This window comes from Stomoxys calcitrans, chromosome 5 (assembly GCF_963082655.1).
Source record: "Stomoxys calcitrans chromosome 5, idStoCalc2.1, whole genome shotgun sequence".
Lineage (NCBI taxonomy): Eukaryota > Metazoa > Arthropoda > Insecta > Diptera > Muscidae > Stomoxys > Stomoxys calcitrans.
The window spans coordinates 91,049,176-91,067,146 of record NC_081556.1 but is presented as its reverse complement, the minus strand read 5'-3'; the positions used below and the strand labels follow the sequence as shown (position 1 = coordinate 91,067,146).

At 40.1% G+C, this 17,971-nt stretch overlaps 1 protein-coding gene across 1 annotated transcript in view; it reads left to right on the top strand.

Moving 5' to 3' along the window:
• Positions 1-418: 418 nt before the first annotated feature.
• LOC106093747 (ATP-binding cassette sub-family G member 1) overlaps positions 419-17,971 on the top strand; it is a 35,882-nt gene continuing 18,329 nt past the window's right edge. The window contains exons 1-2 of the mRNA XM_059370165.1: positions 419-624; positions 16,501-16,642. Coding sequence (XP_059226148.1) covers positions 492-624; positions 16,501-16,642 — 275 coding nt within the window. The 5' untranslated portion in view covers positions 419-491. The remainder of the gene's footprint in view (positions 625-16,500; positions 16,643-17,971) is intronic.

Genomic DNA, 17,971 nt, shown 5'->3' with positions numbered 1-17,971 from the left:
CAGGAGGAGACATTTTTTTTGATACGAGCATACTCTAGATTTGAATCCAGACGTATAGAGTAAAAGACATACAAGCTCACCGTTTAGCTTCCGTGGCTCCTGCGAATTTATTTACATATCAATAAACACCTGAACTTACAAGGTCAATCAATCTGGTGTATGCATAAAAGAAAATATGTTTTGAAAGACTTTAACCGACTTAATTGGAATTGCGTTACTCTAAAACCTGTTGACAGCGATAGCATTTTTCATTTCTCTTTACAAAAACTGTTCACCCTATTCTGACTCCAAAGTGAGGCATAGCCCATAATCGTCATAAAAGTTTCGATAATTCTAATTTGCAATGGGGTACTCACTCGATTGCATATATGCTGCCGGCAAGCGCCACCAGATGCTTATCTGCAACCAAAGTTTACAGAACAAATTTAGTACTGCTGTGCAAAGGCTAGAAAGTGGACGCGTTTCAACGTTTGCGGTTGTTTTAAATAAAAATGGATGCGTGCGCGGAAAATCAAGAAATATTAACGGACGATGATTGCAGCACATTTCAGAGAATACCAAATGAGGCGGGCGTTAATGTTCAATTCATGGATTTGACATACGCAACCAGCAGCACCTTCAAAAGTAATTAAAAAAGTGTTTACAATCTATTAAGTGTTAATTTATTACATACAAAATCGACCAAAGTACATGTGTACAAAAAAACAAACAAAAAATAACAATGGACAGCCTTTGCAATGCAAATGCGTTTCTAAACAAATTGCAATGAAATCGCATTGCAAGTTTAAATGAATGAAGGGGTGTGTTCTAAAAATCACTGCATGTTGCAATTGCCTAACGCATGGTAAAAAAATGTCAAATTGGAGGTAATCTTTTGCAAAAGGCCAATGACAATGGAAATACAACATATTTCTACTCGTGGTTGACAAATGGTCTGATTATCAAGTAAAAAGTAAAAGCGTGCAAGTTTGGCCAGGCCGAATCTTGGGAACGCACTACCATGGATTCTGCTAAAATATGGGAGCAATATCTGGTTCTTGACCGATTTGGACGGTGCTTTGCTCAGTTGTTCAGAGTCACAATAGAATACTATGTGCAAAATTTATGCCAAATTGGGAGATTGGTTTACATGGGAGCTTTATCCAAATCTGAACCAATATGGACCATTTGCAATCCCCAACATCAACATTAAGTATCTGTGCAAAATTTATTTTCGGCTAGCTTTACGCGTTCGACCGCTATCGTGATTTCGACAGACGATCGGACAGAAGTGGCTAGATCGACACAGGATAACGAGACGATCAAGAACATATATACCATATGGGGAGCTAGATCAATATCTCGTGGAGTTACAAACGGAATGACTAGATTAGTATATCCCCATCCTATTGTGGTGGGTATAAAAGCATTAAATTCGGCCGGGCCGAACTTTGGATACCCACCACCTCGGGTATATGCGTAAACCATCTTTTGTCATAATACGGTGAAAAATGCAATAGTTGTGCACCCACATCAGCTATCCGATTTGGATCAATTTGTTTCAATGTCCGTGCCGAATTTGATCCAAATCGGATCATCGGACATTGAGTGGTCTAATAAATACAAGTCACTGTTCAATTTTCATTCAATATTGGTCCTTTTGGCAGCTACATCCAAATACAGACCGATCTGAACCATATAGGACACAAATGTCAAAAAGCAGAACACTGTGTAAAATTTCAGCGAAATCGGATAATAAATGCGCCTTTTATGGGGTCAAGACTTTAAATCGAAAGATCAATCTATACGGCAGCTATATCGAAATGTGGACCAACATGGGCCATCTTAAAGAAGAATAGGGAGGGGCCTAACACAACTCACTATTGCAACGCACTAATGCGTTTTTATAGGCCCAAGACCTTAAATCGAGAGATCGGTCTATCTGACAGCTATATTAAAATCTGGACCGATCTGGGCCAAATTGAAGAATGATGTTCAAGGACCTAACGCAACTCACTGTCCCAATTTTCGGCGACATCGAAAAATAAATGCGCCTTTTATGAAATCGGGACCGATCTGAGTCAAATTGAACATGGGTGTCAAAGGGCCTAACACAACTCACTGTTCTACATTAAAGCAAAATCGGACAATAAATGTGGCTTTTATGGGCCTTAGACCTTAAATCGGCAGACTGGTCTATATGGGGCCTACATCAAGATATAGTCCGATATAGTCTATCTTCGAACTTAACCTGCCTTTGGACAAAAAAAGAATCTGTGCAAAGTTTCAGCTCAATATCTCTAGTTTTAAAGACTGTAGCGTGATTTCAACAGACGGGCAGACGGATGGACATGGCTAGATCGTCTTAGATTTTTACGACGATCAAGAATATATATACTTTATCGGATCTTAGCCGAATATTCCGAGGTGTTTCAAACAGAATGACGAAATTAGTATACCTATGGTGGAGGGTATAAAAAAATTTAGTTGAAGGGCATAATTTTATTCTACATACCAATCTTCTGTCAAAACAGCAAAAATTAATTCTAGGAACCGAACAAGGATGATCGAAAGACCGGTTTACATGGGATCTATATCAGGTTATAGACGTAATTGTCACGTTTGTTGGTCGTAACAGAACACCGCATGCAAACTTTCAGCCAAACCGGACAAAAATTTCGGCTTGTAAGGGCTCAAGACGATTTCAATATCTGACAAGGTCAAATACTTAGGTGTGATCTTGGACAGGAAACTGAATTTGAAGTGTCACATTCAGGAGCGTACTGAGAAGGCTCACAGATGTAGACGGGCCTTAGGCTCGAAATAGGGCTTGAATCCGAAGATTGGAACATACTACAGGTTCAGAGAACATGTTGTCTTGGCATAGGCGGAGCGATGAGGACCACGCCCACTAGGGTACTGGAGACTATTCTAGATATCCGATCCATTAACATACAGATTAAGAAAGGGCAGCCACTGCGGCTATGAGACATAAGGCGATGGGAGAATGGATTGAGGATGGGAGCAGAACATTGAGAACCCAGAGACTGAAATCTGTTTTAGACTGCCTGACCATTGTACAGTCCTGCAGGCGGAGATCCGGGCGACCACGGAATGCGTGAAGTGGTGTGGTGCTAAAGCGAGGACGACGAGTGTGAACATCTTTACCGACAGTATAATTGCCATAAGGCCAATAACAACCAGGACGGTAAGGTCACGAACAGTCTTGCAGTGTAAGAAGGATATTAACGCCTAACGGATTAAGGGAAAATGAAAAGGCAGACGATTTGGCCAGGCCAGAGGACTGCCGTCAATAAACTTGGTTAAGCCGAAGCTTTTCGGGTCCACGCAGTCCGAGTTAAGGGAGTGGGCGACGAATGCACATGCAACATTGTGGAACAGCGAAACAGTCGGTAGGACGGGGAAAATCCTATGGGGGGATCCAGATCGTGAGAAGACGAGGCTATTACTGAAAGGAAGCAAGAAGGCGGTCAGTATAGCTATTTGTATCACAACGGAACACATAGGACTACGAGCTAACTTATGCAAAATCGATGAGGCAAGTGATACCATGTGTAGGGCACGCGTGGATGATGATGAGACATTGGAGCATTTCCTTTGTCATTGCCCGGCTTTCGTGTCTAGCAGATACCGGCACTTAGGTGGAGACACAATACCAGACATGAACCAACATAGGGGAGTGGTATTGTAAACAATTAAGGATTTTGTAAGTAGCACCTAATTCCTAACTTAAAATTTTCTTTTTGGAGGTTACTTTATAGTTTTTATAGCGCATAACAAGCCGATTACTGGCTTAGGTGTATGTTCATAGTGGCATGGGGCGGATTAATATCTGCACCCTCTTTTCAACCTAACCTAAGGGCTCAAGAATTTAATCATAAGATCGGTTTTTATGAGAGCTTTATCTGGTTATAGTCCGATTCGGAGTGTACTTAGCACAGTTGTTTGAAGTCATAATTGTGTCTTCCAGTGGGTCAAGAAGTCAAATCGGGAGATCGGTTTGTATGGGAGCTGTATCTAAATCTGAACCGAAATGGCCCATTTGCAATGTCCTACGACTTTTATCAATATTAGGTATCTCTGCGAAATATCAAGCTGCAAACTTTACGCGTTCGACAGCTATAGTGATTTCGACAGACGTACGTACGTACGGATATCGCTAGATTCACTCATATCGGCTAGACGATCAAGAATATATATATATATATATATATATATATATTTATTTATTTATATATATATATATATATATATATATATATATATATATATATATATATATATATATATATATATATATATATATATATATATATATATATATGGGGTCTTAGACGAATGTCTGAGGCGTTACAAACGGAATGGCTAGATTAGTATACCCTCGTCCTATGGTGGTGGGTACAAAATTTTCAAATATTGAAGAAAATCTTTTTCAAAAATTTTCTATATTCGTTAATATTCGTTATTATTTTCGTTAATTTTTCGTTAATACACATTTTTGTGCATTTTACATTTTTTGTTTAATAGCATATAATATTTAGTAGAAATTATTTTTCCTGTTATTTGAAATCGTTAAAAAAGATCAAATTGATCAAAATTTTATATTTGTACCTCTTATACTAAATGATTGTATGCTTCATACAAAGTTTGAAGAATTTTTTTAATTTTCAGGCTATATTAAAAATTATACTATCTGAAAACAAAAGAAAATGTTCTCTTTTTTAGTTACAAATTGCTGCTGTCACATTTTCAGCAGAATTTCTGTTGTTTCCGCAAACGGTTTTGATATTTTTACTAACAAATTTCTCTGAGTGTATGAAACAAATTTGCCCATATCTAGATAGAACTCTACTGAAGGATACAACTGTCATTTGATTTAGCTAAAATTTTGTGTATAATGTTCTATAATAATTTTCAAAATCCCGAGCGCATCTGGCCATGGCATAGCTCCAATATAAACCGATCTTTCAATTTGATGTCTTCAGCACCTATGTACATTGAAATTGGGTGCAACATTGCACATAAAATTCTATATTGCCTTCCAACATCTATCATCTCATCCGAACCTATATAATTGTTTATTATTAAGAACGTCTGCATTTCAAAGTGTATTGACTTGAATTTAAATGAAAAAACAAAAATAACAACAACAACAATTTGTTTTTTATCATTAGCACATAAACAAATTGAAATAGAGCCTATACCAAGACAGAGTCATCTGATCCCTTGCTATCAATCACATTGTTTATTGACCCTCAAACGTTTTTATTGGAATGCCAGTGCCTTAACTTCCAATGCAATGCAAGTTATTTTGCAAAATGTTTTGTATTGTCGTAAAATAGAATTTTATTCTTATATGGTTTAAATTTCATATCAATTTTGAACGAAAAGTTTAAGTTTTCAAACAAAGTTAATAAGGTAATCCTTTCATTTACTTGTATAATTATTTTTAAATCCTCTATCATAGGATGGGGGTATACTAATTTCGTCATTTTGTTTGTAACTACTCGAAATATTCGTCTACGACCCCATAAAGTATATATATTCTTGATCGTCGCGACATTTTATGGCGATCTAGCCATGTCCTTCCGACCGTCTGTCCGACCGTCTGTCTGTCCGTCCGTCTGTCTGTCGAAAGCACGCTAACTTCCGAAGGAGTAAAGCTAGCCGCTTGAATTTTTGCACAAATACTTTTTATTAGCGTAGGTCGGTGGGGATTGTAAATGGACCATATCGGTCCATGTTTTGAAAAAGCTGCAAATTAAACCGATCTTGGGTCTTGACATCTTGACCCTCTAGAAGGCGTAATTCTAATCCGATTGGAATGAAATTTTGCACGACGTGTTTCGCTATGACTTCCAACAACTGTGTTAAGTATGGTTCAAATGGGTCCATAATCTGATATAGCTGCCATATTAACCGATCTTGGGTCTTGACTTCTTGAACTTCTTGAGCCTTTAGAGGGCGCAATTCTTATCTGATTGGAATGAAATTTTGCACGACGTGTTTTGCTATGACTTCCAACAACTGTGCTAAGTATGGTTCAAATCGGTTCATAACCTGATATAGCTGCCATATAAACCGATCTTGGATCTTGACTTCTAGAGCCACTAGAGGACGCAATTCTTATCCGAATTGGCTGAAATTTTGCAAGATGTGTTTTGTTGTGATTTCTAACATGTGTGTCAAGTACGGGTGAAATCGATGCATAACCTGCTATAGCTGTCATATAAACCGATCTGGGGTCTTGACTTCTTGGGCCTTCAGAGGGCGCAATTCCTATCCGATTTGACTGAAATTTTGCGTGAGGTGTTTCGTTATGACTTTTTACAACTGTGCAAAGTATGGTTCCAATCGGTTCATAACCTGATATAGCTGCCATATAAACCGATCTTGAATCTTGACTTCTTTAGCCACTAAAGGACTTAATTTTTATCCGATTTGACTGAAATTTTGCGTGAGGTGTTTCGTTATGACTTTTTACAACTGTGCAAAGTATGGTTCAAATCGGTATACAACTTGATATAGCTGCCATATTAACCGATCGGGGATCATGACTTTTTGAGCCTCTAATGAGCGCAATTATTATCTGATTTGGGTGAAATTTTACACAACGGCTTCTCTCATGATCTTCAACATACGTGTCTAATATGATCTGAATCGATCAATAGCTTTATACAGCTCCCATATAAACTGATCTCCCGATTTTGCTTCTTGACCCCCTACGAGGTGCAAATCTTATCCGAATGAACTGAAATATTACACAATGACTTCTACAATGTTCAGCATTCAATTATGGTCCGAATCGGACTAAACTTGATATAGCTCCAATATCATAACAGTTCTTATTCAATATTCTTTGTTTACCTAAAAAGAGATACAGCGCATAGAACTCGACAAATGCGATCAATGGTGGAGGGTATATAAGATTCGGCCCGGTCGAACTTAGCACGCTCTTACTTGTTTTGCCATAAAACTGGCCAATGAGCTGTCTGCGTTTTCGAATTAACGCCTATCTGTATGAGCTTATATTGTCTATATGTGCAAATGTGGTAATAATATGAATTAACTTGAAAATCTTAAAAGCATCGAACAAAGAATTTATCTATGGAGCAGCTTTTGGTGTTATTTTTTCAATACCACAACTTTACAGGAAATATCGCCATGAGGAATGCCACATTATGAATTAGGAAGCAAATCAATTTGAAAATGTTTGTTATTTATTAAGAGCGAAATTGGGGGAAAAAAAACATTTATGAGCTAAAGGAGGAAGGTTGGCATATCCATACATATGGCAGCATAACCAAGTATTGACCAAATTAGAACGTTTTTGATATGGGTGTTTATTGATCGTTTACAACCAGGGATTCGAAGCGGAGCGTAATAAAGGTATCCACTCCGGATCCCTGCTTACTACACAATGTTCCAAAACTACATCGAAATCGAATATAGAAATATGACTTTTACAATTTTAAGTAGTAAATCAGGAGATCGGTTCATGTGCGGGCTACTTTAAGATATAGACCGATATAAATCGTCTTCGAATTCAACCATTCTATAGACAAGAATACTGAATATTTCAAAGTGTTGAAAAAGGAATGACATATTTTCGTATTTGAGGGTATAGAAAATTTGAAAGTCGATCAACAAATGTATCACTAGCAGGTTAAACTAAAATTTTTTGAGAAAGAATCAACTTTTTGGGAGGCCACCTTAGCGTAGAGGTTTGCATTTCCGCCTATGACACTGAACGCCTGGTTTCGAATCCTGGCGAGACCATCAGAAAAATAGTCAGCGGTGTGTTTCCCCTCCTAATGCTGGCAACATTTGTGAGGTACTATGCCATGTAAAACTTCTCTCAAAAGAGGTGTCGCACTGCTGCACGCCGTTCGGACTCGGCTATATAAAAAGGAGGCCCCTTATCATTGAGCTTAAACTTGAATCGGACTGCACTGATTGATATGTGAGAAGTTTGCCCCTATTCCTTAGTGGAATGTTCATGGGCAAAATTTGCAATTTGCATTTTAAACCAACTTCTTGAGCCCCCTAATAGGTCGTAAACTATTTAGAATCTACAAATTGTGCACATCAATTGACAAACACCATGACATATAAGGCATTGTCATCTTTCTACTACTTCCAACATTTCGAAAACGAACCTCAGCAATGAATGACTTATTAAATAATAATTAGTTTTCAATTGAATTAAAGTTGGGGTGGAGCATCTTAACAGTATTACTGGTTTCAACATGATATTCAAGAAAATACCATGTTAAAGTTAAATGAACGGCAAACTCAAAAGCACGCGATATGATTGATATTTTACGACACGTTTCCCTATAAAATGTCTTATCACTGAACTATCGTTCCATTTGTAAATCAATAAAATCTTTAACTTCATTGTAAAGGGTGATTTTTTTGAGGTTAGGATTTTCATGCATTAGTATTTGACAGATCACGTGGGATTTCAGACATGGTGTCAAAGAGAAAGATGCTCAGTATGCTTTGACATTTCATCATGAATAGACTTACTAACGAGCAACGCTTGCAAATCATTGAATTTTATTACCAAAATCAGTGTTCGGTTCGAAATGTGTTCATTCACCGTAACGTTGCGTCCAACAGCGTCTTTGAAAAAATACGGTCCAATGATTCCACCAGCGTACAAACCACACCAAACAGTGCATTTTTCGGGATGCATGGGCAGTTCTTGAACGGCTTCTGGTTGCTCTTCACTCCAAATGCGGCAATTTTGCTTATTTACGTAGCCATTCAACCAGAAATGAGCCTCATCGCTGAACAAAATTTGTCAAAATTTGAACACATTTCGAACCGAACACTGATTTTGGTAATAAAATTCAATGATTTGCAAGCGTTGCTCGTTAGTAAGTCTATTCATGATGAAATGTCAAAGCATACTGAGCATCTTTCTCTTTGACACCATGTCTGAAATCCCACGTGATCTGTCAAATACTAATGCATGAAAATCCTAACCTCAAAAAAATCACCCTTTATAAACAAGCGATGGAGCAATAAACAATGAACTTTCCCATGTATGTTTTAAAGACACGCTAACTTTCAAAAAAACTAAAACTATTTGAAAAAATACATTGCACTTAGACAATAGTTTGGAATTGAGAACATTGTGTTGTTGCTGTTGTAGCAGTATGTTGCGTTCAACTTTTCGTCTGCTTGGTACTGTTGAATATCTAGATTAAGAAACTCTGCGACTTAGCTGGGGTACGAGCAGAGGGATCTGGGTCTGAGTCAAGTAGGTCTGGATGGACGGCTAAATAGGTGAAGTGTGTCGTAAGGTCCCAGATCACAATCGGGACACACATCCTGCAAGTTTGCATCAATCCTTGCTCTGTAGAAGTTGAGGCGTCTACATCTGCTGGATAGTAATTGAGCCAGAACTACTCCGGTTTGCCGGGAGAGGTCAAATTCTTCAGGTGCGGTTGTTTTCTAAGACCATATTCACCCAGTAGCTATGCACATGAATGGTGATACCTATCCACAAGACGATGATTTGGGTGGTCCCTGCGATAAGAGTCCAAAAAGTATGGCTTATATAGCACTAGCTGACCCGGGCCCGCTCCGCTGCGCCTTCTTTTACTTTATATGGAACAAAAGTTTCCTTGGAATATTTATTTTCGACAATCAAAGATATTTTGGTGAAATACCATGCTACGAAAATAGTATATCGCTTGACGAACAGTTTAACAATATAAGTACCCTTATCTGAATCCCATATGATCTTTATTGGTCTACGAATTTAAGTTTGGATGTAAGGTGTACTCCATTCTTAAAATACTTCTATATATACATATATTCTACTATATTCTCACATATCTATATATCATTTATTTGAATCCCATATTGCCATTGCCCTCAAAATTGGGTATCAAATTCGTTTTCCAATCTCATTTAAACTCCTTATTGCAAAAGTCAGCAACTATGCCCGGTTTGGGGTATTGGCCCTAAAAACTATGAATATTTAGTTCCACTCTCTTTAGGACCCAAATTGTCTTGGTCAGCAAATACGTCCTATTTGGGGGTTGTTATGATGGTGGGACGTCCGCTAGACAGTTGGCCCCCAAATGTTGATATCAGATACGTGGTTTACTCCCACATACCTTTAATTTGAGCCCCATATTTCCATAGACGGCAAACATGACCGGCTTGGGGGATGTTTTGGGGGTGGGGTGGCCACATAGACACTTTTCCCGAATATTGATATCAAATTCGTGCTTTACTCCCAAAGACCTTTCATTTGAGCCCCATGTTGTTATGGTCGTAAATTTGTGCCTTTTGGGGTTGTTTTTGGTGAGAGGCGGCCCCCAAACACTTGGTCCCATATTTGGATATCAGATTCGTATTCTACATTCAAATATATTCCACATTCAAATAAAATTTAAGCCCCATATTCCCATGGTCAGTAAATTAGTCCTGTTTGGGGGGTGTTTTGAGAAAGGGGTGGACCCCTCGTAACGTGGTCCGACATTTGGATATCAGATTCGTATTCTACTCGCAAATACCTTTCATTTGAGTCCCATATTGCCATGGTCGATAAATATGTCCGATTTAGGGGTGTTTTGGGGCTTGGGGTGGTCCCCCTAGCACTTGGTCCGGCAATTGGATATCAGATACGTTTTCTTATCCTAAATACCTTTCATTTGAGTCCCATATTGTCGTGATTCGTCTAAATTTATGTTTGGTAGGTTTTAGGGTGGGGCAGCTTCCCAAGGTACCCCATCCGAAATTTGGATACCAAATGTTTATTTTTAGGGTACTATAAAATTTCACACAACATTTCGCTTAAATCGCACCACCCATCTCCAAGATCTGGCGTTTCTGAAAATTAGGGTAAGGGAGAGGGTCCGCCCCCCTTCAGATATCAAAAAATGTAGTACCCTATTTTCACCACGGGGTTATTATGGACCATCTGTGAAAATTTCAAGAAAATCGGTTCAGCCAAACAAACCTACAAACACAAATTGATTTTTATACCCACCACCGAAGGATGGGGGTATATTCATTTTGTCATTCCGTTTGCAACACATCGAAATATCCATTTCCGACCCTATAAAGTATATATATTCTTGATCAGCGTGAAAATCTAAGATGATCTAGACATGTCCGTCCGACTGTCCGTCTGTTTGTTGAAATCACGCTACAGTCTTCGAAAATAGAGATATTGAGCTGAAACTTTGCACAGCTTATTTTTTTGTCCATAAGCAGGTTAAGTTCGAAGATGGGCTATATCGGACTATATCTTGATATAGCCCCCATATAGACCGATCCGCCAATTTAGGGTCTTAGGCCCATAAAAGCCACATTTATTATCCGATTTTGCTGAAATTTGGAACAGTGAGTTATGTTAGGCCCCTCGACATCCTTCGTCGATTTGGCTCAGATCGGTCCAGATTTAGATATAGCTGTCATATCGGAGCTATCCTCCGATTTAGGGACTTAGGCCCATAAAAGCCACATATTTTATCCGATTTTGCTAAAATTTGGGACAGTGAGTTATGTTAGGCCCCTCGACATCCGTTGTCAATTTGGCCCAGATCGGTCGGAATATGGATATAGCTGCCATATAGACCGATCCTCCGATTTAGGATCTTAGGCCCATAAAAGCCACACTTATTATCCGATTTAGCTGAAATTTGGGACAGTGAGTTGTGATAAGCTTTTCGACATACTTCTTCAATTTGGCCCAGATCGGTTCAGATTTGGATATAGCTGCCATATAGACCGATCCCCTGATTTAGGGTTTTAGGCCCATTAAAGCCACATTTTTTACCCGATTTTGCTGAAATTTGGGACAGTGGGTAGTGTTAAGCCGTTCGACGTCCATTGTCAATCTGGCTCAGATCGGTACAGATTTGGATATAGCTGTCATATAGGCCGATCCTACGATTTAGGGTCCTAGGCCCATTAAAGCCACATTTATTATCCGATTTTACTGAAATTTGGGACTGTGAGTTGTGATAAGCCCGTCGACATCCTTCGTGAATTTGGCCCAGATCGGTCCAGATTTCGATATAGCTGCCATATAGACCGATCCCCTGATTTAGGGTTTTGGGCCCATTAAAGCCACATTTATTACCCGATTTTGCTGAAATTTGGAACAGTGAGTTATGTTAGGCCCCTCGACATCCTTCGTCGATTTGGCTCAGATCAGTCCAGATTTGGATATAGCTGCCATATAGACCGATCCCTCGATCTAAGGTTTTGGGGTCATAAAAGGCGCGTTTATTGTCCGATGACGCCGAAATTTGGGACGGTGAGTTATGTTAGGCCCTTCGACATCCTTTTCAAATTTGACCCAGATCCGCCATATAGACCGATATCTCGATTTATAGCTTGATCCCATAAAAGTCGCATTTATAATACGATTTCACTGAAATTTTACACAGTGACTTATGCTAAGCATTTCGACATCCGTGTAGTACATGGCTCAAATCGGTTTATTTTTAAATATAGCTACTTGAAAGACCAATATTTTGATATACACAATTGAACAATCAATTGCACTTATTAGTATTTGTACGATATAGCTGATATGGGGCATAAGGTATGCATTTTCACCGGATTTTGACGAAAGGTGGTTTACATATATACCCGAGGTGGTGGGTATCCAAAGTTCGGCCCGGCCGAACTTAACGCCTTTTTACTTGTTATATATAAGAAGATGTAGTTGTCTTCGCACGGGTAGGATCTTTGTCTCCTGATGGAAGAGTTCGAAGAGCGCTATTCGGACAGATCTGAATATTATTCCAATACATTGTACATAGCATACGAGACAACGCTGACGCTGCACAACTTACTAGAGACCGGCCAATTGCTTGGTACGTGGTCAACAAGGTATCTTTGTCAGCACCCAATTACTCCTGGCAAGTGACTTATGGGTCTTGCACCAATCATATTCAGTCGCAATCACACTATCACATTCAGTTCATTATTCACCAAACGAGTATTTGTAGTGAACAATGGGGTTTAATATTTGGTGGCAGATATATTCAGGTCTCTTGCAACTATGGCAAGTTCGTTAGGGTAGACGTTTAAACTATCTTAGATGCCAACAACGGTTGGGAGCCTGATGCCATGATCAATCGTTCAATCGTCCGCATAAGATACGATTTCTATGCTGACTGGAGGGGTGGAATAGAGGATAGGTAGATCTTAAACAGTGCAGGAGATATCACCCCGCCTAGGGGAACTCCCTGTTTCAGTCCAAGGGACTTAGACTTCTTGTCTCGAAATTCCACAAACGACTGACGACCACACTGAAAATTCATGATCCAGTGTTTCAGGCCAGGTTGAAGGGACATGTAGGCGATGTCCTCAAATAGTTTGGCATGGCTGAATTTATCGAATAACTTCTATAGGTCCAGTGCTACGAGGACCATCCTATCACATGACCTGAAGAAATTGAAGCCACGGCAAATGTGTGCGGTGATGGCATGCAAAGCAGTTGTTGTGCAATGGTGCTATGCAGTCTTCTAAATCTACGCTGATGCTCGGCAAATGGCAGTTCTCCAACGAGACTCGGGAGGAGTAGTCCCTCTAGTGGTGAAAGAAGGTAGATAAGTTTGTATGACTTCGCCCTACTCGGGTCCTTTTCAGTATTCAGTAGTGGGATCACTCGGCCCAATTTTCCAGTCGTCGGGTACTATAGAGTGCTCAAAGACAGGTTAAGGGCAGTTGTAGTTGTAAGTTATACTCGACTACAGTTAGATCCAAATTCTTCAGCGTCAGAGTAGGCGTCCGTCGGAGCTCAACACCTTGGATGATTTAGCCCCAAGGATAATATTCGTATTTTCGTCCACGATAAACTGTGATGACTGTCCATCATCTCGGAGACCACGGATATGACGAATGGTTCTCCTCCTAGCCCTGTCACTCTCGGGGTGCTCGATAAATCTACGGTTGAATAACCGTGCACATCTCTTCGAATCACTTTCGTCACCAAAAAGTGACTGGGGTCCTGTCTTTCCTTCTACTGGTGTTCGAGAGTGATATTATATTAGACCACAGCTTGCCTCAACCGGTACCTAAGTTACATTGCTCCAAGTGTTCCAGCCTCAAACTCCGCTTACGATCGTTGACTACCCTGTTGAGTTCCAGATTCAATACGCTAATTCTAGTATAAGTGGGGTCCGTGCAACGAATTCCACCACATTCGTCTTCGAGTGCCACAGCATGGGGTATTCGAACAGCTGGTATAAAGCGAGCAGCTCTTGCAGGTAATATTTGAAGCCGGCCCAATCAGCCTTATTCAGGGGTTATGAAGTCGGGTGATCGGTTTTATGGGTTTGGTATTATGCGATGTGGTCTGAACCCAAGGAAATTACGGCTTGCCAGGATACATCACTCTAGAGATCCGGGGATGCAATAGAAATATCTGGAGGGCAGCTGCATCTCCTCATAATCCTACTGGGGGCATTCTCATACACCGTGCGAAACGTGGAGCTTTTAATCTGCTCTGCCAAAGCTATGCCCCGCTGATCGTTATCTAGGAAAGAGTGTCATGAAATGTGATGCACATTAAAGTCTCCTAGAACCAAACGATTATGGCCAGACAGTAGGCCAGTAATGTCGGGCTTGCAAACTTGGCCATTAATTGGGACACAAATATCAACCGGCGGTATATACATGTTGTATAGCTCTATTTCAGCAGTACCGAACCTGACTGCTATGACCATACATTCCATGCAGGGGTGACTAGCGCCAGGCGCAGTCGAGATAGGTCTATACTGCACGGAATGGTGTATCACGAAGGGCAATTCCCCCACTCCCTAAGCTATCATTACGTAGCAATGTATCCTTGACAACTGTACAGGCTGCAGGGGTTGGTCAGCTCTGTCTCCTGAAACGCTGCAACTACCGTCTCGTCGATCTTTCCCCGGAGGCCGTTGCAATTCACTTGGAAGAATTATACACTTCCAGGCACTGGCCGGCAATATTTAGGATGGGGTTTACCTGTTGTGATTATTGCCGCACGGGAGAGGTCGACAGCACACGACTGCTGCCAACGTGTGCGAACATACACCTTGCAACATATTCAGTGCGACTATACTCCCGTAGTGATGCAAATCCATATTCTGGTTACTCCTCACCGACAGCGACCGATGAAGGAGGCTATTCTGGAAAACCGAACAGAACCAGAGTCGGGGGTTCTTTTCAATCCAGACACGGGCCAGAAGCTGGCGGAATAGGCACTTCGCGATGTGCCTTTCCCATGACGAAAAAAGACGAACATGGCATATTTTTTTAACTAATTTCTTTTGATTCTATCCCACTGTGGTGATGTTTTTACACCACTGTTCCAGAGATAATTTTTGATAGAACCGATTAGAACTACCATATCCCTGGTAATAGCAGTTACATAGACTTCTATATGGATGGTTTTAAACTAGACGACCAGGTGGGCTTTGGGATGTACTCTAAAGATATAGAACTAGTCATATCCAAAAGGTTACTTGACCACTGCAGTGTGTATCAAGCGGAGATTCTTTCAATTAAGGAAGTGGTGGAATGGCTAAGAAATAATGTCTGTCTTCGCAGACAGCCATTAAATCCCTGGTTAACGTATTTCTGAATACAAAAACCGCCCTCGATTGTAGCAGATCTCTCAATGAGATGGCTGAACGGTTCAAAATTCATATGTTCTGGGTGCCGGGCCACAGAGATATCCCAGGGAATTGTAAAGTGGACAAACTTGCAAGACTAGGGACTACTTTACACATTCCAGGGTTATTGGAATCTGTTGGTATGCCCCTAGCGACATGTAAGCTAAGTTTTCAGGATCAGGCCCAAAAGACAATGAATGGTAGATGGTCACAAAGAGGAGGACGGTGAGCATTCCAAAACTATGTGGCCTAATCTAGACTTGAAGAGGTCTATTGCTTTGCTGTCATTGGCTAAAAGAGACGTTTCAGTCGTTGTGTCCTTCATGACAGTCACGACTAATCGGAAACATGCTGACAGACTAAAGGTTGCCAGCAACGACATGTGCAGAAGATGTAGGGACATCGAGGAAGAAGAGACTTTAGAACACCTTCTGTGTGTGTGTCCCGCACTAGCAGTTAGAAGGAGTTCCACTTTAGGTTCTCATTTCATTGAGAACCTGCCTGATTTAGCGAATGTGAACAATCGCAAGTTATTGGGATATGGATGGTTCAACGGTAGAAACTAGAAGGCATCTTCCTTCTGCTGTTCCTGTGGTATCACAATGGACAAAAACGTCTAAGTGAGTCTGATGGCAGACTGCCACTTAAACCTAACCTAGCCTACCCACGAGTCTCCAAAAGTTTTGCTTTTCCATTATTTTGCAGAAAGGTATTGTATTTGAATTTCTATGAAATGTAATCTACTGAATTGTGCATTAATTGAATTCTCTTATGAAGACTTTAAGTTGATCAAAGTTGTATTTTTGTTTTGCTTTAACTTACTTTTATTTTTATTTTACTTTCTTTATTTTTGATTATAAAGTTCCGATTTTATTTCCGGCCAAAGATACAAAGGTTATAGTGAACGGCGTCAGTGGCATTTTCAAAGCTGGAGAATTATCTGCCATTATTGGTCCCTCAGGATGTGGAAAAACAACACTGTTGAATTTGTTATCGGGATATCGGTAAGTAAGATATTATAAAATGATAACTTAACTTAACTAAGAAATAATGTCTGTCTTCGCAGACAGCCATTAAATCCCTGGTTAACGTATTTCTGAATACAAAAACCGCCCTCGATTGTAGCAGATCTCTCAATGAGATGGCTGAACGGTTCAAAATTCATATGTTCTGGGTGCCGGGCCACAGAGATATCCCAGGGAATTGTAAAGTGGACAAACTTGCAAGACTAGGGACTACTTTACACATTCCAGGGTTATTGGAATCTGTTGGTATGCCCCTAGCGACATGTAAGCTAAGTTTTCAGGATCAGGCCCAAAAGACAATGAATGGTAGATGGTCACAAAGAGGAGGACGGTGAGCATTCCAAAACTATGTGGCCTAATCTAGACTTGAAGAGGTCTATTGCTTTGCTGTCATTGGCTAAAAGAGACGTTTCAGTCGTTGTGTCCTTCATGACAGTCACGACTAATCGGAAACATGCTGACAGACTAAAGGTTGCCAGCAACGACATGTGCAGAAGATGTAGGGACATCGAGGAAGAAGAGACTTTAGAACACCTTCTGTGTGTGTGTCCCGCACTAGCAGTTAGAAGGAGTTCCACTTTAGGTTCTCATTTCATTGAGAACCTGCCTGATTTAGCGAATGTGAACAATCGCAAGTTATTGGGATATGGATGGTTCAACGGTAGAAACTAGAAGGCATCTTCCTTCTGCTGTTCCTGTGGTATCACAATGGACAAAAACGTCTAAGTGAGTCTGATGGCAGACTGCCACTTAAACCTAACCTAGCCTACCCACGAGTCTCCAAAAGTTTTGCTTTTCCATTATTTTGCAGAAAGGTATTGTATTTGAATTTCTATGAAATGTAATCTACTGAATTGTGCATTAATTGAATTCTCTTATGAAGACTTTAAGTTGATCAAAGTTGTATTTTTGTTTTGCTTTAACTTACTTTTATTTTTATTTTACTTTCTTTATTTTTGATTATAAAGTTCCGATTTTATTTCCGGCCAAAGATACAAAGGTTATAGTGAACGGCGTCAGTGGCATTTTCAAAGCTGGAGAATTATCTGCCATTATTGGTCCCTCAGGATGTGGAAAAACAACACTGTTGAATTTGTTATCGGGATATCGGTAAGTAAGATATTATAAAATGATAACTTAACTATATTTTAGTTAGCCATTACAGAAAATGTATTCCTCTAACCGAACGTAGAACAGATTTCCAAGAGCCGCGATCTTCTGCGCTTCTTCTCCAATTTCTTACCAGATGCCACTCGCCACTTGGTCATCCCATCGGAGTTTTGGGCCTCCCCTTTTGCGTATTGTGGT